The 23831-nt window shown below is 48.4% G+C and overlaps 9 protein-coding genes and 1 non-coding gene across 11 annotated transcripts; 3 read left to right on the top strand and 7 right to left on the bottom strand.

Moving 5' to 3' along the window:
• The first annotated feature begins 664 nt into the window (after nt 1-664).
• On the top strand, nt 665-2541 carry SPPG_07037 (isocitrate dehydrogenase, NAD-dependent). The gene is made up of 7 exons (XM_016755213.1): nt 665-829; nt 901-960; nt 1018-1107; nt 1175-1344; nt 1402-1665; nt 1720-2128; nt 2190-2541. The coding sequence occupies exons 1-7, from the start codon at nt 794-796 to the stop codon at nt 2262-2264; spliced, it is 1104 nt and encodes a 367-aa protein (XP_016605604.1). The 5' UTR covers nt 665-793; the 3' UTR covers nt 2265-2541.
• On the bottom strand, nt 2417-6499 carry SPPG_07036 (uncharacterized protein). The gene is made up of 13 exons (XM_016755212.1): nt 6234-6499; nt 5955-6176; nt 5720-5893; nt 5478-5664; nt 5291-5401; nt 5196-5228; nt 4966-5133; nt 4648-4894; nt 4549-4582; nt 3702-4479; nt 3476-3645; nt 3191-3411; nt 2417-3112 (listed from the first exon to the last, which is right to left on the bottom strand). The coding sequence occupies exons 1-13, from the start codon at nt 6330-6332 to the stop codon at nt 2560-2562; spliced, it is 2997 nt and encodes a 998-aa protein (XP_016605603.1). The 5' UTR covers nt 6333-6499; the 3' UTR covers nt 2417-2559.
• A 240-nt stretch (nt 6500-6739) lies between these two features.
• Nucleotides 6740-7436, bottom strand: SPPG_07035 (uncharacterized protein). Its single transcript, XM_016755211.1, has one exon. The coding sequence runs from the start codon at nt 7373-7375 to the stop codon at nt 6992-6994; it is 384 nt and encodes a 127-aa protein (XP_016605602.1). The 5' UTR covers nt 7376-7436; the 3' UTR covers nt 6740-6991.
• Nucleotides 7437-7517: 81 nt separating this feature from the next.
• On the bottom strand, nt 7518-9461 carry SPPG_07034 (uncharacterized protein). Its single transcript, XM_016755210.1, has 5 exons — nt 8739-9461; nt 8450-8666; nt 7995-8381; nt 7838-7926; nt 7518-7780 (listed from the first exon to the last, which is right to left on the bottom strand). Exons 1-5 carry the CDS (start codon nt 9254-9256, stop codon nt 7738-7740), a joined length of 1254 nt encoding a protein of 417 aa, XP_016605601.1. The 5' UTR covers nt 9257-9461; the 3' UTR covers nt 7518-7737.
• A 40-nt stretch (nt 9462-9501) lies between these two features.
• On the bottom strand, nt 9502-12027 carry SPPG_07033 (uncharacterized protein). Its single transcript, XM_016755209.1, has 4 exons — nt 11733-12027; nt 11312-11663; nt 11085-11240; nt 9502-11010 (listed from the first exon to the last, which is right to left on the bottom strand). Exons 1-4 carry the CDS (start codon nt 11881-11883, stop codon nt 9669-9671), a joined length of 2001 nt encoding a protein of 666 aa, XP_016605600.1. The 5' UTR covers nt 11884-12027; the 3' UTR covers nt 9502-9668.
• Nucleotides 12028-13158: 1131 nt separating this feature from the next.
• On the bottom strand, nt 13159-16158 carry SPPG_07032 (uncharacterized protein). The gene is made up of 7 exons (XM_016755208.1): nt 15144-16158; nt 15066-15071; nt 14573-15000; nt 14309-14509; nt 14049-14237; nt 13917-13976; nt 13159-13859 (listed from the first exon to the last, which is right to left on the bottom strand). The coding sequence occupies exons 1-7, from the start codon at nt 15505-15507 to the stop codon at nt 13269-13271; spliced, it is 1839 nt and encodes a 612-aa protein (XP_016605599.1). The 5' UTR covers nt 15508-16158; the 3' UTR covers nt 13159-13268.
• Nucleotides 15827-19303, top strand: SPPG_07031 (uncharacterized protein). Its single transcript, XM_016755207.1, has 11 exons — nt 15827-15981; nt 16067-16427; nt 16490-16723; nt 16791-17016; nt 17073-17267; nt 17333-17520; nt 17590-17979; nt 18034-18179; nt 18240-18277; nt 18342-18431; nt 18494-19303. Exons 2-11 carry the CDS (start codon nt 16188-16190, stop codon nt 19150-19152), a joined length of 2406 nt encoding a protein of 801 aa, XP_016605598.1. The 5' UTR covers nt 15827-15981; nt 16067-16187; the 3' UTR covers nt 19153-19303.
• A 123-nt stretch (nt 19304-19426) lies between these two features.
• On the top strand, nt 19427-20548 carry SPPG_07030 (the record flags this gene model as incomplete). Of its 2 annotated transcripts, XM_016755205.1 has the most annotated exons (5): nt 19427-19485; nt 19594-19708; nt 19792-19991; nt 20062-20128; nt 20194-20548. In XM_016755205.1, the coding sequence occupies exons 1-5, from the start codon at nt 19477-19479 to the stop codon at nt 20322-20324; spliced, it is 522 nt and encodes a 173-aa protein (XP_016605596.1). In that variant the 5' UTR covers nt 19427-19476. The 2 variants fall into 2 exon arrangements, with proteins under 2 accessions (XP_016605596.1, XP_016605597.1); XM_016755206.1 differs by having other exon boundaries at nt 19461-19708; nt 20194-20324.
• On the bottom strand, nt 20381-23213 carry SPPG_07029 (uncharacterized protein). The gene is made up of 4 exons (XM_016755204.1): nt 22924-23213; nt 22685-22755; nt 22377-22613; nt 20381-22309 (listed from the first exon to the last, which is right to left on the bottom strand). Exons 1-4 carry the CDS (start codon nt 23113-23115, stop codon nt 20560-20562), a joined length of 2250 nt encoding a protein of 749 aa, XP_016605595.1. The 5' UTR covers nt 23116-23213; the 3' UTR covers nt 20381-20559.
• A 541-nt stretch (nt 23214-23754) lies between these two features.
• SPPG_10172 lies at nt 23755-23830 on the bottom strand. Its single transcript has one exon. It is a non-coding gene; the product is annotated as a tRNA-Cys (tRNA).
• Between the last annotated feature and the right edge of the window lies 1 nt (nt 23831).

Genomic DNA, 23831 nt, shown 5'->3' with positions numbered 1-23831 from the left:
TTGCGCATTCTATTATGCATGATGAATTGGTAATAAACCAAAAAGCATCTTTGAGACTTTGGGATTTCAGTGAAGGCCCCTACACATCATACCTCTCTTGGTGGTATCGCTCGTACATATGGTCTCCTTTTGGGCTAAAGGGAGCCAAGGACTAATAACGAAATTGTTGACAGGACAAGCGTTTGAAAAATCAAAGCCACAAAGTGGTACATGAGCGGAAGCCGCAAATGCGTTATATCTTGGACACTCTGACGATAGCGAAGCGGCAACGCGGTGATTTCAATGTGAGTTGATGGTCAGGAGCGGCTGCCAATGTGTTTGGTCTTTTTTCCCTTTTTGAGGAAGACCCATTCAATGAAGTTGAGAAGGAAAATGTTTGCAGCACCAAACAGTCCGTGATGAAAGTTCCTAGTTCAGATCGTCAACTACCTGCGTGTCCGCGACCCGAAACTGAAAACACAGATTCGGACAAGTTGCGGAATATGGCTTTAGACATTAAGAAAGTACAGCGTTCAAATCTGGAGAGTCAGCGTCATCTTCTCCGTAAGTAATGTGCTATGGAACACCCCAACTTTGGATGAGCCTCATCTCATTGTGGATGCATTCCAACCCATTCCAATCACCATTGCCACCATTTTCCGCGAATTTACAAAAGTTCGTCTTTGCGGACCGTCTGGCAGCTTTTGATAACGGAAGGAACTGGTTTTTTTTTTGTCTTTGTCATTTCATTACTTTCTCCGACCTCGTTTTCCCTCCGTGTTTCTATATCCATATATAACGTACCGTTGCAAAGATGTTTAGAACGGCTTTTGCTCGTGCTGCTCGCCAGGTACGAGTTGCGCGTTGGTGATGCGCCATCTGCTTTTTATCCGGAGAGCTAACATGTCAACATGAAAATAGGCAACACCTCTGTGTCGTCGAGGATTTGCCTCTGTTGCTGGTGAGGGGGCGTATACTCAGGTATGCAAAGACCGGGGTTTACATGATGAGCGCAAATTGATGCTATGATTCTTGTAGGATGGAAAGCGGATTGTGACTTTAATCCCTGGCGACGGTATCGGTCCCGAAATTTCAAAATCGGTCGTCAACATCTTCGAGGCTGAGGGCGTACGTTTTCCGCTCACGGTAATTTTTGTTATCACAGTTTCCTCATGTCTTTTGAATTTTGCCGTAGGTTCCTGTTGTGTGGGAATCTGTCGATGTATACCCTATTTTGAAGGATGGCCGGACTACCATCCCCGATGATGCTCTGACCTCCATTAACAAAAACAAGGTCGCTTTGAAGGGGCCTCTTGCCACTCCCGTTGGAAAGGGCCACGTCTCCATGAACTTGACTCTCCGCAGGTAGGTATCTATCGTATACACTCTGATGATTCAAGCTAAATAGAAAAACAACAACAGGACTTTTGACCTCTTTGCCAACGTTCGTCCCTGCAAATCCATCATCGGCTACAAAACCCCCTTTGACGATGTTGACACGGTTCTTATCCGTGAAAATACCGAGGGAGAATATTCTGGCATTGAACATGTTGTGGTCGACGGTGTTGTGCAATCCATCAAGCTGATCACAGAGGAAGCGTCCAGGAGATGCGCCACGTATGCTTTTGAATATGCTCGAGCCATTGGCCGGGACCGTGTGACCGTTGTCCACAAGGCAAACATCCAGTATGTAGCTCTTTCCGCTATTATTTCTGGCCATATCTAATCTCCCAAAAATAGAAAACTCGCAGACGGCCTGTTCCTCTCCGCTGCTCAGGAAGTCTCCCGGGACTACCCCGACATCAAACTCGATGATGTCCTCCTCGACCGAGTTTGCCTCCAAATCGTCCAAGACCCCACCAAGTGGAAGCACACCGTTATGGTCATGCCAAACCTCTACGGCGATATTCTCTCCGACCTCTGCGCTGGCTTGATTGGTGGATTGGGTCTAACACCGTCAGGCAATATCGGTCAAAAAGCCTCCATTTTTGAATCCGTCCACGGAACGGCTCCTGATATTGCGGGCAAGGACCTGGCAAACCCCACCGCGCTTTTGTTGTCGGCTGTGATGATGTTGAGGCACATGAAGATGGATAATCACGCGGATAACATTCAACAGGCGGTTCTGAAGACTATTGCGGAGGGCAAGGTATGTCATTTTTGGGCCTTTTGAGTCATTTTCTGATTTCTCATCTATTTGTAATACTCAGGCACGTACGGGAGACCTTGGAGGCAAGGCGACCAACACCCAATTCACGGAGAATGTGATCTCCAACCTCAAATAAAGAAACCACTCCCCAATATTTTATCCAAAACCTCTTTTCCCTGAACGTAATATTATTTTGTCTTGCTCTTTTCAACGATGTGTGCTGTTTGATCATTAGATGAAGCTGGGCCACAATGAGGATATGGCTCGGACATGGGAGGGCATCTCAAATGGCGTGCCAATTTGGCGTGATCCAACGCAATTGTCTTGCAAAAATACTGCAGAATATCCATCACAATAAAATAATTCGCATTCTAACTAGCGAAAAAAAGGATAGGTAACCTTTACGAAATCACCGACACCCAAAATTACTCTCAATTCACACCCCCAACCCAAACCTCCACAGCCCTCTTCAACCGCTGACTCCCCAGCAAATATGCCGGAGCATTCACGGACCTGTCCAAAATTTTCTCCAGCCCCATTTTTGTTACATGCACCGAAGGGTCCAACTGTCTAATCTCGTCCACGAGACCTAGGGTATACAATCCAGAAGCTCGCATCTTCTTTCGTACTCGTTCGCAAAAGTCAGCGGGCCAGAGCGAGCTCGACGTAGTTCCCTCATTGCGGGGCGATAGGGCCTGTCGCGACTTTCTCTCTACTTTTTTCGTTTCTTGCTTTTCCACCTTCACCTCCTCTTTCACCTCTTTCACCTCCTCTATCTCAGTCTCCTGCTTCTCGACTTCCTTCCAGTCTCGTTCCATCTGCTCCTCCAAATCCTTCAAAGCATCCGGATGTGTTTTATAATGGTCTAGACACTCTGTGCATCGAATGTAATATGCTTGGCCGACTTTGGGGAAACCGAGGAGGAGGAATTCAGGGAGAACATCCCCGACGGGGAAAATTTCGTCAAAATCAAGGCAATCCTCGCTGGTGAAAGGAAAGATATCGCAATGAGTGATAAAACAGGCCAGAACTCCACAAAGAATAGGTAACAACACTACTCACCAAAAAGCATTCGAACAGCTCTGACATCTAAACAGCATCCCCCCGGCATCCCCAGTTTTGCGCAGACATTCCACACAAAGATGTTGAGGACAGCTCCACGTCACCAATTGTTTCGCAGACGCTTTGGTCATGCCGACACATTTAGGGTGGTAAGAGCGGGGACATAAGGTGCATCCAAGAAGTTTGCTCTGATCGTCTTCATCGCTACATGCATGGCAGACCTAAAAAGACAATATGAGTGGTCACCAATATTGTTGAGTGTGATGCCGAACGTTGAAGCAATACCTCTTCGTGGGCAAATTTTCTTCTGCGTCGCTTCTTCTCTATAACCGCATTTTTCGAAAAAGTCGATCTCGCCTCCCACATGTCGCATCCGACAGTTTCCTTCAAAACCGCGTGGCCATCGACCATGACGACACGGTCTTCGCGGACTCGCTTGGCCAGTTCGTTCCACTCTACAACAAGAATTTAATGCTTGGCAAATCAATGGAAACGCGCGGAAAATACCCACCATTCCCGATATCCTTCGCGGTCTTATGTACCACCCGCCCTTCAAATACCCGTGACTGAACAATTTCCATTCCCTCTAATGTGAACTCTTCCTGATCTTCTATTGCCGCCTCCCCATCAACCCTCTTTTGATACTCTCTACTCTTTTGCAAAATATCATTCATACTAGCAGCAATAAATTCCTCCGGGGACTCGAATATCCTGGTTATAGCCCTCGCACCTCGTCGTAACATGGACATGAGTTCACCCTTGGTGAAGCGCGGTTCATTGACCGCGGTAGGATCTTGCATGTCTTCAGTGACTTTGGCGCTAAGGAACAATTTCTTTTGTAAACGACTCTGCATTTGCTCTTCAACCGTGTCTTGACAGACAATACGGTACACTCGGACCGTTTTCTTTTGCCCAATCCGGTGGGCTCGTGCAAGAGCTTGAAGATCCACCTGCGGGTTCCACTCATTGTCAAAGAAGATGACCGTGTCCGCCGCTGTGAGGTTGATGCCCAATCCACCCGCCCGCGTCGAAATTAGAAATACTTCATAAGGAGAATCCTTGTGGTTAAATAATCGGATATCCAGATTCCGCCGCGGTCGGGCTGTAGATCCATCGAGACGACAGTATGAGACACCGCGGTAAATTAAATAGTCTTCAAGAATATCTAGCATGCCGGTGAAGCTGCTGAAAAGGAGAGATCTATGACCACCTGCTTTGAGGTGTTTGAGGAGTTTGTCGAGGAGAACCATTTTGGACGACGCGAGAACCAAGTGTTCTCCTGGCAGGAACTATAAAGTTGGAATCACTTTTAGAAATCAAAGAACCATACTTCATATGCCAGGGAGTATAAGACTCACCGGCTCCGGCTCCGAGTTCGGTAACATATACGGACTAGCGGAGCGCTCATGTCAGCTCACTACCCCCAACACTTAAATGTGCACATGTGAATGACTCACTGATTGCAACATTTTCTCAACTGCATCAATAAATTCATCAGTTTCTTCCATTCGTTGCCTCCGGCCTTCATTGAATACTCCATTGCCGCCTTTGTCTCTTCAAACTGTTTCATCTCACTCGCCGAATGCACTTCCTCTGAGCTCTCCTTATGAGTCGCTGAAAATACTTCTTGAAGGGTCATGGTATCCAGACCGGTCAGGAGGCGCTTGTACCAAAAGCGTTGCATGGGTGATAGGGGAACGTACACTAGCAAAATAGCCGCACAAGTCAGGCCCTACAAATATTACAAGAAGGGCACAAGGGAGAGAAAAACGTACGAGTCATCTCTTCTTTTGGTGGAATCTGAAAATCAACTTGGTTCTTCAACCTCCGCAACATGATTCGTTCCAACAATCGGCGGGAATAATCCAGCACAGCCAAATCATATTGACCTTTATTAAGATCAAAACTTTCGTCAAACTTCTTGACAGTTTTGGGTGTGAAGACTGTTTGAGATCAATTATTTTGCAATAGTACGGGGCGAATGAGTTCATGCTTAATCAGTTACCTTCCGGAAACAACCAATGAAGCAAAGCCCACACTATCATATAGACCATCAGAACACAATGCCAAATAAGTTGGATCTTTAATGATCGAACGTACATTCGTGCAAGTTATTTTGCAAAGGGGTTCCCGTCAAAAGCAATCGAAATTGTGCATTTAATCCTCTCAACGAAACGGACACATTCGTATTCTCATTCTTAATCTTGTGTCCTATCAACGAAAGATCCCGTCAGCATCTTATTTCCAACCAAACGTAAAATCAAAGCCGTCAGATCTTTTAGCACACCTTCATCCAACACCACAATCTTCCATCGAAAACTCTTGAACCACCCTTGCTCTGCCACATACTGCTCATATGTCGTAACATAAATATCATACTGATTGGTCAAGCATAGTGATTTGATTCTCGCGCGTTCCGATTGAGCCCCGTGGATGGTGATGGAGGTCAAAGAGGGTGTCCAGCGGCTGATCTCCTATGGGACGATCAGTTCCGGTTTCCAACGAAGGGAAAATAATTGCGGCACCTACCGTCGCCCAGCTGCCGAGAACAGAGAGAGGACAAACAACCAAGAAGGGACCTCCGTTGCTGTGCTCTTTGATGTGGGCAAAGAGACTGAGGGTCTGAAGAGTTTTTCCAAGTCCCATTTCGTCCCCCAAAATGGCGTTCACCCCATTTTCGTACATATGTACCAAAAAGCTCAACTATGAAGCCGACAGTCAATTTTCGGAATATACCAAGACAGCCTTCACCATCTCTACTCACCCCCCTCATCTGATAATCCTTCAAAGTAGCTTGCACACTCGCAGGCGTCGGCACCTCCCTTCGAGGGATAGTCTCACCAAGGGGCGGACATTCAGCCAGCTTTGTGAAAAAGCTCTTTTCGGGTAATAGGGGTTCAAAAAGGTCTCGGTGCTCCCAGAACCATTGTATACGCTTTTCGTGAAAACTAGAGTCCGCGGAGCGAACAGTTGCGTTTCGCACACGCTTATGGAGCAAGTTTTAGGAAGCGGGCAGCGCCTTCATGATTTTCGGTTGACTTACTTGGGCAGTCTCTAATCGTTGGCGCTTGGTAGCTGTCTCCGGGACTTGGTTTTCAGTCTCTTCGTCTTCACCGGCAGGCAATGCCCTCTTGGACGTCATTTTGAAATGTGCCTTTGACTTTCTGGGCAGCTTTTAAACACTGTTAACCGTAAAGTTCGTCCCTTGTGCACCTGCTCTAAACTTTTGGGTAGCTTCCCAACTAGAGCGGGACAAACGCCAATGACGGAAAAACAATGGAGGTCTGGGGGGACTTGCTAGGCTTTTTGCGCAGTAAATTGTCAGCGACCCCTCCAAACGATCGGTGGACAAAATTGTCAGATCTCGTCCGAATCACGTGATTTACGTCCGAACGTGACGGTTTTTGCTTTTGTTTTCGCCTGTGGACGACTTAAGTGTTGCTGCGTAACTGCCAAAAGCCGCAAAAGTGAGGCTGATTTTGCAAGTTGCCCAGGCGCTGCTCATGGATGAGTTAGAAGGACAAGTACCAGTGACGGGCATAATGAACATGAGGAAAAAGGGCCGCATATCTACAGCGAATTTCGCGGTTATCTGATGTATTAGCGACCCAACGGTCCTCGCATATACCCAAGTTCAAGTCTCTATTACATTCACATTACTGTTCGGATCCATCAGAGTATTTGTTATCCTTCTAATGTTCTTTTTTCGCGGCTTCCAACTGCATCAGATCACTCGCATCCCTTGATTCTATCCAAGCTGTGAAATACCACAAAAAATGGCGTTGACAAAACCCGCCATCATCATTCCTTATTCTCCTCAAGCAACTCTAAAATCTGATCCATAGGTCGCCCAACAGCAGCCTTTCCAGCGATCCAGTCTACGAGAATAGGTCGCTGCAATCTCTTGACAATGTCAACCATCACAACGTCGACCACATCGTCAACACTTCCGTTTTGTACTTGGGCACGCTCTGCTTCAGAGCACTCGTCGGGACGTACAGCGGTTGGTAATTGGGTTTTGGGGAGTAAAGCGAATACCTCTTTTAGCGTTTGCGCTGTGGGTGGGGTGGTGGTGTAGATGACTGCATTGAAACTGGTAGGCTGGAGCCGGGTTTGGAGGTGTGTGAGGGCGTTGATGGATTTACTGCAGGTTGGGTGATGGTAAAGGGTATATCGGGCGGCCATGGTTGGATGAGATGCAGTTCAGAAAGGTTTGAACAGTTGCGGATTGCATCTTGATTGGCGCATGAGTCATTCAACATGCGTGATTTGTCGCTTCCAGGCAGCGACTTTGGAGACGAGGGCAACAATGTATACAATAAAATAGCTCCAGTCTTATTTCCAATATGCACATCTTTCAAAGATGACATTTGCTTGAAAGCATCCCCGCCTCATGTTCATATCACCAAATACAGACTCACAAATATAAATAAAGGGTACAATCACCCAAACGCAACTTTGTATTCCCCTTTGAAAACGAACAGACACCGTCATGTTTACAAGTCTCAGCACCCTCGCCCTGCACTCCTACCTTTGATGTGCAAGACTCACTCAATAGATATCGTAATCCGACTCCCATTCACTTCAATCCTACGCAAGAATGAGTACATGCGAGAAAAAGAAAAAGATTTGCATAAAGATGCTTACTTGTTAAACTTTCGTCGAAAAATGGTAGCCAGTTCCGGTGTCGCAAATCCGATCCTTGCTTCAAGCGCTTTATCATCAAATTGGAGAAACTATTCCCCAAATGGCGGTTAGGTGTTTGCTGACGATAAAAAGTCTAAAATGTCATTTTCTTGCGAACCTTGAACGGTCTAGCAAATTTCTCCACATCCCCTCGTGCTGTGCCAGGACCCAACTGCCTCACAATCGCCACAGTACCCGGCAGTGCATTGACCGTTGTTGTGGGAGGTGGTGCATTTCCTTGTGGTGCGGGCACTCCACTCATATTGTTATTAGTGCTCTTCGGATTCGGATTCGGTGCTGGTGACTGACTCTGCGGTTGATTGCCACCCTCCGCGCGCGCCTTTTTTGCTTCTGGAGTGGATACTGAGGGTTCTATAGCTCTTTTGCGGGGGGAAGGGCTATCCGGTGCTGGTGAGCCCATTGGGGGTGTAGGACGGGCTGCTGGACGGTATGTGTGTGGTTGGGCTATAGCATCTGGACCACGGTCCCGAGGAAGATTCTGTTGCTAGATTTTTGCACCCCATCAATCAACACAACTCCAATTCCTTCAATACGGGCTAACAGGCAACATACCATAAACCCGCCTCTCCCTCTTCCCCGCACATTCCCTACATTCCCATAGCCAAACCCTCGCATCCCCATCCTCTGCGCATAAGGCATTCCCCGGCCCCTCATCATATTGGGATGTGCATAGGGATGGAACCCAGGTGGCAAGGACATGAATTTAGCAGGATTGATGTAGATTTTATGTCCCACAGGAGACTGCGGCATGTACATTGGCATATCTGGTCTATCAATGCCAAAAGATATTAGCTCTGCAGGCATCTTTCACAAGGATAAAGACCAGAGACAGATACAGAACCTTCCATTGTACATTCGGTAACCGCCGTACATTTGACCTCGTTGGAATCCTGTTCCCCGTCCTCGCATGCCTCCACCTCGACCTCGCCATGCTCCCCTTGAGGAATCTTGCACACCGCGCGAGCGATCAGTGGCCGATACTGCAGCAGTGGAATCAGCTGGAACAGAAGATGGTTCTGTAGCCGCCACTTTTGGTATTCCTTCTTGTTGCTCTGTTGGACCCTTCGCGTCAATGGCGGCAGTCCCACTCGCCTCCTTGCTAGAGTCATCATCTACTTTCTCATCCTCTCTTGTATCCAATATGCTATCATATAAAGTCTCTTGCTTTCCGTCATACTCCTCCAGACCCTCCTCATAGAAACCCCAATCTTCCCCTTCAAATTCTTCTTCTCCCTGCCACGATGCATCAAATTCCTCGCCATTAAAATCTGGAGGATCCTCCCATGACGCGCCGTCGTTCTCCGCAGACGAAAGGAGGTCGGCGGCTGTTGACGGCGGTGCGCTGTCGGTTGTGCTCATTGTTGGGAATAGGTCAAAAAAGCACCCGCAAGGCTTTCAAACACGTGCGGCTCCAATTGTCACCAGGGGGAGGTAGCTCGTGCTGCGGCGTGTGGCGAGGTGGTTTGTAAGCTAAATCAGATCCCAGTCCACCTTACGTCGTTGTCCTCGGGTGAAAATCCCTTTGCGTTGATCAGGCAGATGAGAGCAAAACTTGAACTCTACAGAAGGAAACAACACCAGCAAGCAGAGAGGTGAAGCAAGTATCGGTGAACACAAAAGGATAAATTGCGTGATGGCACAGTCACACTATTCTACTATGTAAAATATCTATTAATGCACAAATTACAATTACGTGTGATAAGGGAGCGCTACAATACAAAAGAACAATTTCACCCCAAGTGTCCTTCTCGTCTTTACAATGTTTTCACACCTACCAGAAACCCCCAACGGTGACAAGGCAACTCACAACAATGAAAAACGTCATGCTCGGCACTGACATTCCCGCAAACCGCACTGCGGCTGAAGATGATTGACTACTGAATTGAGGCGTAGAAACGGTTTCTGCATCGTTCCACTGAGCGTCTCCGCCAGGGTTACTGTTCCGAAGACTGACCGTAGCGGCCTTGACCACGGGTGCGCCGCGCGAGTCGACGGCCCACAGCATCCAGTTACCGGCAATAGCGGCATTGGGATTGGTAGGAGCCTTGACCAAGAGCTTATTTTTTCCGTATTTGATAATCTCGAGCTCCACGTGGCGTTGGTCCAAGTTCATGGTATGGGTCATGGTAGCATATCGGATCATGCTGACTTGTTTAACTTGCTGGGCAACATCGCCCTTAAAGGTGACAATGAATTGCTGGCCATATTTGATTTGTGTGGGAACCTGGTCCAGCTCGAGGCGGTTTGACATGAACATGTAGGGAGGAGAGTAGACTTCGAGATTCATATCATCGGGACGGTCCGCAATGTTGTCGCCGTTCTGAGCGTCACCTCCTCCAGTGACAATGGTTCCATCGACCCGAAGGAGAGCAGTGTTGTGGTAATGTCGAGCAATTGCGGCTTCTGCTCCTACCCTCCATCGGTTGGCGTCACCAACCTTTTTGGATGGGTCGAATATGACAACCTTCTTGACACCATTGCTGGCAACAGCTTGACCAAAGACTCCGCCCTGGTGACCTTTCCCGGAACCGCTGACAATGGCTATTGTTCCATCAGGAAGGTTCACGGCAGCTGGCTGGGACCGCGCAAGTGGCATATCTTCGCGACTCCACTGAGCGCCATTCTTTTCCAGTGGCAAGGAGTGGCAGGATGCCGTCGGCAGACAGTTGGGACAGTTGGCGTACCATTTGGGTGAATTACCTTCACGCGGAGTGGGGTTACCGTCCGGACCCGTGCCATTGACACCGCCGCAGAGCCACGAAACCATCTGGTAATTATCCTTGTACGAAATCATCGGTATAAAGTTGGTGCCAGCAAACGGAAAGCTTCTGCCGAGAACGCCATCGTTTGGTAACGAAGGACCGGGTGTCTCTGTACCCGCGGCGAGATCCAAAACTGCAGATGCATTGTTGGCAAATGCCCAAATCTTGCCGCTCTGAGGAAGTACATAAAGTATCGGATACATGTTGACGGGAAAGTTTGCGGACAATAGGTTGGATTGGACCGGTTTGGTGGAGGTCAGCGTATTAACGTTGAAGATTTCATATGTGGGGTTATCCATGGTAGCATTGTCCGGGCTGTAAAAGGCTCGTTGACCACCCATAATCAGTACGCTGCGAGAGGAACAAGGTTCGATAAGTATCAACGGTAACAGTGGGAAAGATGCAACAGTGGATGGATATCATACTTTTGCTCGTCCGGTAATGTCAAGACACTCGGATACCAGCGGCCCCAAAGCTCGCGTCGAGGATCATTGGGACCTAGGTTGTCAACATTGTAAATGTCCGCGACCTTTGCAAATGACGTGGAGTTTGTGTAGATGCGAATATCACGACGTCCGTCACTGTCGAATCATCAATTCCATCAACATGAATGACATCTGGGAATGCGCTTTGTGATTTCAACCATACGTACGAAGTCCTGTTTTGTCCATTCCACGGCGTATCCCAGTACTGATCACCGCCGACCACGATAATTCGCCCGTCAGGCAACTGAGAATGACCCGAACAGAAGGCGTATCCCTGATTCTTGGCCGTGTCCGTTTGAGCGGGAATGTGATCGATAAGCGTGTATTGGTTGGTGCCGAGATCAAACTCTGCTGCATCGGTGAAGAACGCGTTGTTTTTCAAGTTCTGGTTCTGAGTGTACCATCCGGTCGCGAGGCGCGTTTGTATGTCCGCCTCTGAAACTCCGTCAGCGGTTCTTGGTGGAATGTGAATGCGTTCGCTCATGTAGAGCTTGTCGCCGGGAAGGTATGCGACATGGACTAGGAAATTCAAAACGCGTCAGAATAAGGCATTGACGCGTGTAAATTGCATGTCCCAAAGCGACTTACTTGGAACAACGCCGGAATTTGTCGAAACGACTTTCCACTGCCCTACCGTTGCTGGATCTCCTCCATTGGTGACTCCCGATGGATTTTGCGCAGCAACACCAGCCGAAAACGCGGCGAGGGAAAGGACAGCTGCTGCTGCCAGTGCGGCCATTCTTATTGTAGCAAAGCAAGACAAGGAAAATTGGGACGGGAGGAATTGTGTCGGGTCAAGTCGCTTTTATAAGGAAGGCAAACGACGGTTGTGACGTTTCCTCCCATCGTCCTTCCGAACCTTCTTTCGTAAGCCATGATGACGTGGAATCTCTTGTACAGTTTTTTCTGGTTGCGAACATCAGGCGTCGGGAGTGGCGGCGCGTCGGGACACGGTCCAAGGCACGGGATCTTCTTTTTGTCAAAGGGGAAAATGAATTTTCAATGACATTGACGGCACAGCCTCGTACCCTTCTTTGTTGGATCCTGGATTTGAGACACAAGACAGAGAAAATTCTAAATGAAGTATTTTAAGCTTAACGTAATCCAATAGAAAAACTTGTGGCAAAACTGTGCCATGGGTGATATTTATTGGATGAGCAGTTCGACAATGTTGCGACGACGACAACGACGACGACAAGAGTGACAAGGAATGAACAAGACATTGAAAACGCACACAGCCATCAATGTCAAAAAGGACCCTTTAGCTACAGTGTGGGAAGCAAACGGTTGTAAGGCATCGTATGGACAGTAATATTTGGGTCATTCTGACGGGGGCGAGTCCTGCTGGGTTCGCGTGTCTCTTGACAGGTATTTTACCATGACGGCGGAGACGTGCTTGGTACAAGTACTTGTATCATCAACAGGTACAAGTATCATCAACAAAGACAAGGTACTGATTGCAGAAGAAACGTGTGAAACCAAGGCTATGCGAGATAGCAAATACGTACATAAACACACACAACCCTCCCAGCATGGTCCATCGTCATTCCATGAAAGAAATATGCATGACACCATCACAAAATGAGGCAGCTTGTGCAAACACTGAAATAGCAGCTGCTGGAAACAAGCGGAAAAACGACCCATGGTCTGAAAGGTTTCTAATAGAGAAAAACTCGCATTTAGATGGAAGAGACTCGGATGATGATGAACAAATGAGCGCGTCATCCGGACGGACAAAAAATGATTGGCTTAACGTTCCTGCCCAGAATCGAACTCTTCGGGCAAAACTGTCACACTGTGGTATGTGGGAAGTTTCCCATGCAGAGTTCATGAACCGAGAGCAAGGCAGAACAAGAACCGTGTCCATCTTGGGCCATTAAGCCCAAGTTAGATGCAAGCAACAACGTGCAAGTACGAACGGACTTGACAGAGATGATTGCGTGACGATCATGCATTCGCGTCTCTACACGCACATATGGAAAGTCTCATGCGCACGCTAACAAAGGACGGTAGAGGAATCTCGACCAGGTAATAAATTAGGGACAAAACATACAACGTTCAACAATCTACAAGCATCATGAGAGCCTCCAGAGCGGTACTCGCTTCACAACTATTTTCATTGTATCAACTGGGATATCTCTGAGGAACTGGCACGGCTCCCAGTCGTAGGTTCCCACGTTCCCCCGCAGACCATTCCCCAGCTTCCCCGGCCCAACCAGCAGCAGACTGTTGAGCATGCCGCGTCACAAACGCAGATCCGCGTCCTTGGTACGACGTTGGCTGATACGGTGAAGAATACGATTTTGATGCAATCTGGTTGGTGACACTTTCTATCGTCGCTTTTAGTGAGTCTGGTTTGGACGGAAAGGTTGTGGTACGGCGTGGTGGCAATGGAACGCTGTTGGGACCTGCCATGCCGCCTTGACGATCTCGTCTGGATGGGTCATCCCAATCTGTTGTTCGTTGTTGCGGTTGGATATCGCTCCGATACCCCGCGTTGAGATGGGAAGGTTGTGTCGGCGGATCCACACCGTATCCCCCCATCCCATCCATCATTTCCCCATTTGCCATGGCCCCGCGAAACATGGACATGGCTTCCATGTTTAAAGCACATACACCCCGCATAAAAGCCTTCTTCATGTCTTCCTGCTGGAGGGATCGCGCTCGTTCAGACTCGTCCAGTCGGGCATGAACATCCGCAAGTTCTTCTTTAATCTAACACGTAAAACATGAGCATGCTGCTCCGCCGCTTGAATGCTAATGGGAACTTACCACTGCAATGCGCTTCTCATACTCGCTAGCAAGGTTTTCCATTGCCTTTTCGGCTTCCATCTAGACATTTTCAAGTAGTGCTCAATATTCAAATGTCCTCATCAGCAACATATTACTCTGGGAGCAACCAACCTTGATTTTGCGCTCCACCGTTCGTCGCCAGGTTGTCCCAGCGGCTCTCTGCCACCCTAGTAACATCTTACGCTGCAGGTTTTTGGTAGCGTATTGCTGTGTGAGCTTGAACGCGAGTCGTAGCCGACGTGATTCCGCATGCTTTGACCGCCAGCGACCAAAGAGGAGGGCTGCTGTCGCCTTTTCCCGCTAATGATTCAAACCAGAAGCAAAACATGAGCAGTTGGTAATAATCAACTGTCTAAATGTAGCTATCTCACTTTTCTCGTCAAATAGAGCAAGGCTGCATCGACCAATTTCTCCCTCTTTTCCGCCTTCTTTTCGTAGAATGCAATTTGGGACCTCACATGACGAAGCTGATCAGAGAGCGAATCAACCTCGCCCGCAAAGCCTTGCCGCGCGCTTTCGACCAACTGATGTTGACGACGTAATAGATCGCTTTTAGCAGTAATGAAATCAGCCTATGATAATAAAATGGCGTAAACAAAAGGGCAGTCGAAGACAAAAGTGAAATAGTCACCCACCAGAATTGCTCGACGCATCAGACCTGTCCATTTGTCTACCGATTCCCCGAATTTCAAGGCATCGGGATCTATATCCATGTGGACAGAGTCGGCCATGAGGTCGTCATGCATTGGCAGCAGGGGAGCTGTCACCGCCTCGGGCTCAGTTCCCACTTTTTCCACCTTGCTCTCATGAACGGAAGACTGTGCAAAGGCCTGTGACGGATTCCTAGACCGACTTACACGTACGGGAGATGACGTTTGAGACCGTATTGGCCCGGTGCTTCCCGCCGTCTTTTTCGGTGACGACCGTTTTGATTTTGGTGGTTGATCGGCGTTGACAACATTTGTCGATGATTTCGGCCGTGATAGCCCTGATTTGACAGAGCTTTTGAGGGACTTGGGAGCTGGATGGCCTGCGGACCGCTTCAATTGCGACTCGGGTAAAGCTGGAGTTGAACACTGTCAGCAGCACGCCTACAACTCTCCCATGTGCTGTCACCTAACCCCATACCTTGACCTATCCAAAAAAACAATATCATTAGTATATGTTCTCTGCGTCATTTTCTTTAGGCACCGAAAAAGTACGTACCAAACGTATTCTCGCCGTGCTGCCCATGCTCACGCGCTTCCTCGCGCTTTTCTGACATAGCATGATCCCTAACACCCTGCTCAACAAGTTCCACAGCAGCAATCTTTTCGATGATCTCCTCCATATCCTGTCCATGCACACCCTCACTCGTGTCTAGGCGCAAGGGGCCGTCCTGTACACCCTCCCCACTCTTGTCGGGATCCATGCGAGATAGATCAGCGCTCGGTTCTTGTTTCGTATTCATGGGTTGGACATTGGGTTTTGTTGCGGGTGAAATGGCAGTTTGCGGGAAGGGATCCGTGCGTGCGAGGAGGGTTAATGGGATGTTGAGCGAGTCGGTGGAAGAGGAGCGGGAGACGGACATGATGCTCCAGAGGACAAAAACGCGTCAGTGCTGGGGCGTCGCGTTTAATTCAGAGCTCGGTGTGTCCCGTCATTTGGCCATGTATCGCACGTATTACCAAGTCTTGTTTGCATGCAAAGAGAGTATGATGGGAAATGAGGTTTTCGAACCCTTTGGCTGCGGCTGTTTTTGTTTTTTTTGACCCTCGGAGCTTGTGGACAATTGGACAATATGTAGCATCGTCTGGTTTATCCTCAATAGATCGTGTTCTGTGTCATCAGATCTTTGTAATTTGCTGAATGGGACTTTATGGATTAAACATGACTTTATCTTGTTCATACTTACATCGATTACAGCAAAAGCAAATACTCGCCAGTCAATGGCTCCTGCTTATCCATGTAGGTCATTTGTCTCTTGAGTGATTCTGCCGTGTGGCAAATTCCTATCATCTTGGTTATGCTGTAACTAGCAGTCCTGGACAGCCAATTGGCAGATGTGGGTTCAAATCCTTCTCTCCTGCTCGTGGTCGGACATGTCGACCTTGTTAACTCCATCGTCCATATGCTCCCCAATATTTAAGATGTCCGAGTCTACACAGCTTCCTATCTTGACAAGACCATCCGTTTTCTTTTCCCTTTTTGAAGCCCACCCTTTGCTACCAGCCGTTTCTACTTGTTTCCAGCAGACTGTTGTTCGAGCAGATGAGGAGAAAGGGTCGACTGATCACGTTGCTTACTCATCAAAGGCCAATGAGTCACACTTCTCAGTGGCCAAGATCGCTTCAAGTGATAAGACGCATCGGGTGTTCCAACTTTCTGCCATCTTTCCATCCTTACGGCAGTTATCTCTCGAGTTTTGCGTTTGTCATGCGTGCTGCACTCGCTCTGCTGGCGGTGTTTGTCAGCTTGGTTCTAGCGGAAGTTCACCCACTACGACCCATCGTAGGTCTTCCGTGTGCACTTTAGCACGATTGGCACTACCATTAAAAACCTTTTGTACATAGGACCTCGTATCTTTTCATAAGGTTTCATCACCTGTTCCGTCTCTTGATGGCCGACATGCGCTGTTTACCGCTTCACGATACAACCCGACCGAGAATGAGACCAAAAAGGCTCTGTGGTTGCTGAATCTCGAGGATAATAGTGTGGTCAATCTCGGTGGAAATGTTGTTGGTGATCCGATCTGGTTGGGGAACGGAGTAATTGCCGGGATTGGAAGTGGGAGTGGATCCCAGCAGGTTTGTGGTGTGTCATATTTATATTTATCCCAAACGTTCTCCTAAAGTCATGTTCGTGCAATTACAGGTTTGGTTCGCCGATGTGTCTCAACTTCTCAACGACACTTCTCTGAGAGACAAGCCGGAATTCCACCAACTCACTGATTACCCCATTGACATCGCTAATCTCAAATTCCACGTAAACACATCTACGTTGGCTTTCACAGCCGAGGTTTACGAAGATGGCTCATTGGAAACAGCACGTAAGAAGATAGAAGAAGAAAAGAACAGGCATTATTCGGCTGTTGTTTATGGTATTTGTTGTTAGTATGAATGTTTGCTCATAGTCGAGTCGCTGATAAACAATCAGACCAGTTATTTGTCAGACACTGGGATGTCTACGTCCACCCTGAGCGCCATAACAACTTGTTTGTCGTCAAGCTCAAAGTCGATGGGTCCTCTGTTTCTCTTGATGGGAACGCTACGAATTTAATGGCAGGGGAGGGTTTGGAGACCCCCGTTCCTCCTTTTGGCGACGCCAGTAACTTTGCATTCTCTCATGATGGTGGGTATCAACATGAGGGCGGTTCTGGGCCTACGTGAGCTAACCATTGTGTTGTTTTGTTCCAGGCAAACAGATCGCTTTTGCCACGCGCGCTCCCAAAAGGAGCGTCGCCTGGAACACCAATGTCGATATTTACACTGTGCCAACGGACGGCAGCGAAAAGCCTATGAGTCTCTCCGGAAAGAACAAGGGAGCCGACACGTTCCCCGTGTATTCTCCTGATGGGAAATATCTTGTGTGGCTTCAGATGCGGGTACATATCAATCCTCGGACGTATTGTATTGCCGCATCCACTTCGGAGTATCTGACTATCCCTTAACAGACACCCCAATACGAAGCCGATAAGAACCAAATTGTTCTTTACGACCGGGAAACCGGAAAGGTCCGAAACCTAGCAAGCAAATGGGATCGCAGTGCAGAATCCTTGGCATGGACAGCCGACTCGCATCACCTCATCCTCACAGCCCAAGATCACGGCCACGTCAAGATTTTCAAATTAAGCATCAAGTCGCGCAAGGTCAAACCCATTGTTGAACAGCATACAAACGAAGGGCTGTCCGTCGTTGGAGATACGCTCTTCTTTGAGCAGAACAGTGCCGTAGCCCCCGCTGAGATTTATACCCTGGATCTTTCTGAAAAAAGTGCACAGCCGACGCAGCGGACATGGTTCAATAACGATCTCTTGCTCCAAACTCTTTTGAGCGATCCAGAGGTATGTGCTGTTGATGTCTATTCAACGCCGGCTCTGATTAAGTCCTTGCCCTAGGAATTCTGGTTCAGGGGAGCCACTGGCGATTCTGTGATGGGATGGCTGTTCAAACCTGTCACATTCCATTCTCAGGCACGCTACCCTCTGGCATTCTTGATTCATGGTGGACCTGAGGGTGCATGGAATGATGGGTGGTCTTACAGGTAACCTGCTTATTTCAGTCGGTCCATTCTGACTATGGGCAACGTTGACATATGTGGTAGGTGGAACCCACAGATTTTCACAGGCGCGGGATATGCCGGTACTGTTTGCAATCCTTACCGTGTAATTTCTTTTTTCGTAAGATTAACCATCGTCATGTTTAGTGGTGGTGATCAACTTTCACGGTTCCACTGGTTACGGACCCGATTTCACGAAATCCATTTTGAAACATTGGGGAGGCCGCCCTTACCATGGTATGTTTGGCTGACGGCTATACTTGAATAACTGCACGGCACTTACCATTCGGTGGCCACAGACTTGATGAGAGGCCTGGATTTTGCTCTTGAAAACTTTCCTTTCATTGACAGCAAGCGTGTCGCTGCTTTGGGCGCGTCCTATGGTGGATACATGATCAACTGGATTAACGGCCACACCAACCGATTTAAATGCCTCGTCAATCATGACGGGACCTTTAATACGCTTTCCAGCTACTATGCCACAGACGAACTTTACTTTATGGAAAGTGAATTCGGAGGACCACCCTTCCCACAAGGTCGAAAATCCAAACCGAACCGTATCTACGAAAAATGGAACCCAGCCGCGTTTGTCCACAAATGGTCCACACCCACTTTGGTCATCCACGGCGAAAAAGACTATCGGCTTCCCGTTACGGAAGGATTATCTACCTTTACTGCGTTACAGAGACGAGGTGTGCCCTCTCGCCTTGTGTATTTCCCAGATGAGAACCACTGGGTGCTCAAACCTGGCAATTCCCTGAAATGGCATGCGGAAGTCCTGGGATGGTTGGATAGGTGGGTGGGAAGCGGACAACACATTACTGCAGAGTCGCTAGACAATGAACCGGAGCTGGATGAGTGGATCGATGAGATGGAACAAGAGGATGACCAGCAACAACTGCCTGATCAGTCACCTCTTGTTCTCCAAAATGACGAGCGTACTATGATTGTTGAGTAGATGGCGTTAACTTTGTGGATAGCAATGCATGCGGAGGAAAACAGGGACGTTTTTAATTCAGTTTTGCTGTTGTGTGGATGGACCTAGTGTGTTCCTTTGTATTGTAATTGCACGATGATTCCTAATCAAAACTGGGGTGTCAAGCTTGCTATCTGCACAATGGCCGTGTTTCTCGCCATTTAGCAACTGTCATGCTGATTATCAAGCGTTACGCACGTGATACCGTGATCGATCGGGGGGATGACATTCCACCGTTTTCCCTCATCTTGGCATCATCCACCGACATTCATCACTTTTCACACTCGCATCTACAACTCACAAACAATGAGCAACGTAAGTACCCTCCTTCGCGCAACACGCATCAGCCCACACAAGACCCTCCTCCCATCACTTGTACCTCACACCCGCTGGTTCTCCCCTGCCGCTTGCCTACGGTCACAGGCACAAGCCCAAATCCAGCCCGGAGACAAGATACCCGAAGCAACACTCTTTTATTCAAACAACCCGGAAGAGGAGGGTGTTTGTGCTATTCCGCAAAAGATTTCAACCACTGAATGTGAGTTTGTTTTTGTGTTTTTGTGTGTTTGTGGTATTGATGGTGATTTGATAATATATTTGATTTTTTTGCAAATCTACAAGTATTCAAGAACAAAAATGTCGTTCTCGTCTCTGTTCCTGCGGCGTTTTCTCCTACCTGTCAAGGATCCCATATTCCAGGTTTTATTGAAAAACTCGCTGATTTGAAGGCCAAGGGTGTAGACACTGTCGCGGTTCTTGCGGCTGATACCGTGTTTGCTATGGACGCCTGGGGAAAGCATCTCAAAGTCGGCAAGGATATTGTAAGTGGGCTTTTGGAGTTTGTTTTCTGGAGAGAGTGGTTGAGGTATTGATGGTTCATGGTTTTGTTAGATCATGTTGTCGGACCCATATGTTGAATTATCCAAGAAACTTGGTCTCGCATTTGAGACCCGTGGCGGTAGGTTTCCCATACATGTCAAGTATTTTTATAGTGGGGATCCTCATAAGCGATAACCTTAACAGGAGCTCTTGAAATGGGGCCGCGCACCCGTCGCTCTGCCATCATTGCCAACGACGGTACCGTCAAGTGGGTTGGCGTAGATTTGAAAGGTCTGGAGAACTCTACTGCCGAAGCCGTTCTCGCCCATCTTTGAGGTTGCAAATGGCATTTACCTCATCAGGATTGAGTATCATCGCTAGCAAATACATTGGACTTTTAAATGCATCTCGGTCCACTCCCAAATACAGCATGATAATGTATTCATTTATGGAAATAACAAAAGACTCGAGAAAAAATAACACAAAATTTTGTTTAAAGCAAACATACGCATCTAGCCTCATCCTAACATACTATTGTCTGCATGCTCTTCTACATTAACCCATGAAACTCTAGAACAGAAGCTCGGTATACTTGGGGTATGGCCACTGCTTGTCAGCGATATATACTTCCAATGCATCCGCGGCTTGACGGACCTCGTCCAATGAAACAGTCAATTCGGTACCAGCAACGTCACCTTGCTTCTCGTCCTCCAATCCATTGACCTTGTCAATGATGCCAGAGAGCTTATCAACAGCTTGCTGCAACTCGGCAGTAAGCTTGCTGACCTTCTTGAGAGTGCTCAGCTCGGGTGAGCCCTCAATGTCCAGGCCAAGGTTCTTTTGCGAATTCAAAGAATCTGCCAACTCCTTCTTGAAGTTGTAGGCGGCAGGGAGGACACCCTGCAGTATCATGTTCTTGAGAGTGTTGCCCTCAATGACAAGGTCCTTGGCGTACTTTTCCATGAGAATGTGGAAACGAGAGTGCAACTCGCCCTCGGTGAAGATACCAAGGGAGGTCAAGAGCTTGGCGTGCTCAGGTTCAAGCAACTGACGGAAGGCAACAGGGCAAGACTTGATGTTGGGAAGACCACGCTTCTCAGCCTCCTTGACCCACTCATCAGAGTAGTTGTTACCCTCAAAGCGGATGTTCCTGCTGGCAGCAATGAACTTGCGGACAACGGCAAGGATGTCGTCAATTGATGGCTCAGGCTTGTTACCCTTCTGTTTCACAAGCGCCTCTGTAACCTCCGTAATCGACTGAGCGACAGCAGAGTTGAGGAGAACGACGGGGAAAGATGGGGATTGCTTGGAACCAACAGCACGGAATTCAAACTTGTTTCCAGTGAAAGCGAAAGGAGAAGTACGGTTACGGTCCGTAAGATCACGGGCGATCTGAGGAAGGGTGGAAACCTTGAGGTCAAGGACAGTGCCTCCAACCTTGACAACCTGAAGGTGGGGTTGGGAGAAGTTGCGAACATCGCGGTTCTCTTCAATGGAGTTCAACACCTCAGTAAGGTGCTCACCCAAGAACGCGGACACAATACCGGGGGGAGCTTCGTTAGCACCAAGACGGTGCTCGTTACTGGCGCTAGCAATAGACGCGCGGAGTAAACCACCGTGCTTGTGAACAGCGTCAAGGACAGCGACAAGGAAGAGAAGGAAGCGGTAGTTGGTCTCAGGCTTGAGAGTAGGGTCGAGCAAGTTGTCGCCAGAGTCAGTAGACATGGCCCAGTTGCAGTGCTTTCCGCTACCGTTCACACCCTTGAAAGGCTTCTCGTGGAAGAGAACCTTCAACTTGTGGCGGTGAGCAACCTGGTGAAGGGTCTCCATCAAGACAAGGTTGTGGTCAACAGCGACGGAAGCCTCCTCGAAAATGGGAGCCATCTCAAACTGGTTGGGGGCGACTTCGTTGTGGCGAGTCTTGATTGGCACACCAAGCTTGTAGAGCTCGAGCTCGGCTTCGCTGATGGCAGCAAGGACACGGCTGGGGATTTGACCAAAGTAGTGGTCGTCCAGCTGCTGGTGCTTGGGAGGAACAGTACCGACAAGAGTACGGCCAGTGATCTTAAGATCAGGACGAAGGTTGTAAAGAGCACGGTCAATAAGGAAGAATTCTTGTTCGGTACCCAAGGTGGCGTACACACGCTTCGTCTCCTTGTCGCCGAGAAGGTTGAGCAATTTGACAGCCGCGTTCGAAAGAACTTCAGATGAGCGGAGAAGGATAGTCTTCTCATCAAGAGCCTCTCCGTTGTAGGAGATGAAAACAGAGGGAACGTAGAGGATAGCGGTACCGTGAGGACCTTTGCGAATGAACATGGGGCTGCGGCGGAAGAGATGTCAGTACACAGATTTCTCTGTGAACGTTTGTCACACGCGATAATAATTACCTGGTGGTGTCCCAGATAGTGTAACCACGAGCTTCGAAGGTGGAACGCATACCACCGTTGGGGAATGAAGACGCATCAGGTTCAGACTGAAGAAGTTGAGAGCCGGAGAACGCGTCGATGGCAGTGGTCTCTTCAATTCCACCAGAAATGACAGTCTTCAAAGTCAAGAAACTGTCGTGCTTCTCAGCGGTTGTGCCGGTTTGGGGCTGGAACCAGTGAGTGAAGTGAGTTGCACCACTGTAAATGGAGCGAGTTAGCATTTGCTATTTCACCGCTGATCTCTCAATAATGAAAGTATCTGTACATACCGGTCCATGGCCCAGACCTTGACGGCGTGGGCGACAGCATCGGCAGTTGGCCTGTCAAGTGTCTGACGACCCTAGAGAAAAAAAGGACAGTCATCAGTCATTGTCGATACTCTTTCACGTGTATCATGAATAGAGACAGCAATGGAGGCACATTCCACATAGGTCTCCAATCCCATTTCCCCCGCGTTCCTAGATGATCTGATCGTTTCACATCTGGATTTCCATTCCCGAGTACCCACCTTGATTTGCTGGATGAAGCGCGCGTAGACAGGTTTGGGAAGAGTTTGTTGAAGGTTCTTGAGGGAGAAGACGTTGGTGCCATAGATTTCGGAAACGTAGGCGGGACGGTTTCCAGTCTGAGGCCAGTCAACACTGCGACCAGGGCGCTGGACAGTGTCCTGAACAGCGTTGATGCGAGCTTGCTGACTCATGGTTCGAAATGCTAGTGATGGAGGGGTATGGGATGCAGGTAAATGAGGACGGGGACGAGGAGCAGCAGATGGCAGATGGAGAGGATGGGAGCGCAGTTATTTTCCCAGAAGGAAATTGCAGCCCCTTTTGAAGAGACTTACCAGCCACAGTGCTACGCCTCTTTTGCTGAGAGTCATGCATTAGAAACTGTATCCGGATGTAATGCATTCTTGAATATGCACCGAGAGCGCCACACATTCCCTCCAAGTATCCAATCCATTTGCATGTGGACAAGTGTGGATCCAATTATCATATTCTTATCGGACTGTGGCGTAGGCTTATCAACAAATAAAAATCGGAGATGGTCGGGGGCGTTCAAAGAGATGGATTATTGAGAAGAATCATCGCGTTCGTTTTTCAAAAGGATCTTTTGGATAAAAATAGATGGAAAAGTTCCAAAAACCTTAACAAAACACACGCAACAATACGCAGATCCGCGCAGATCCGCAACCTAGCATTTTGGCATAGCAATAGCAAAATAAACAAGTATTGTTTGTACTTGTGGGCTGGATTTGCACGGGCTTCCCGCTCCTTCCCCCCGGCAAAGCTCTAGCCCCAAAAACGCCTCTCGAAAAAAAGGTGCAACCCAATAATCGTACTGCTCCTGGCCAGGGTCGAACTGGCAAGCGGTTGGTTGTTGTAGGAAAGCGTCGTTATCAACTGCACCACAAAAGCA

This window comes from Spizellomyces punctatus (genome assembly GCF_000182565.1).
Source record: "Spizellomyces punctatus DAOM BR117 chromosome Unknown supercont1.14, whole genome shotgun sequence".
NCBI classification, from domain to species: domain Eukaryota; kingdom Fungi; phylum Chytridiomycota; class Chytridiomycetes; order Spizellomycetales; family Spizellomycetaceae; genus Spizellomyces; species Spizellomyces punctatus.
This window is presented reverse-complemented; position numbering and strand designations above follow the sequence as displayed.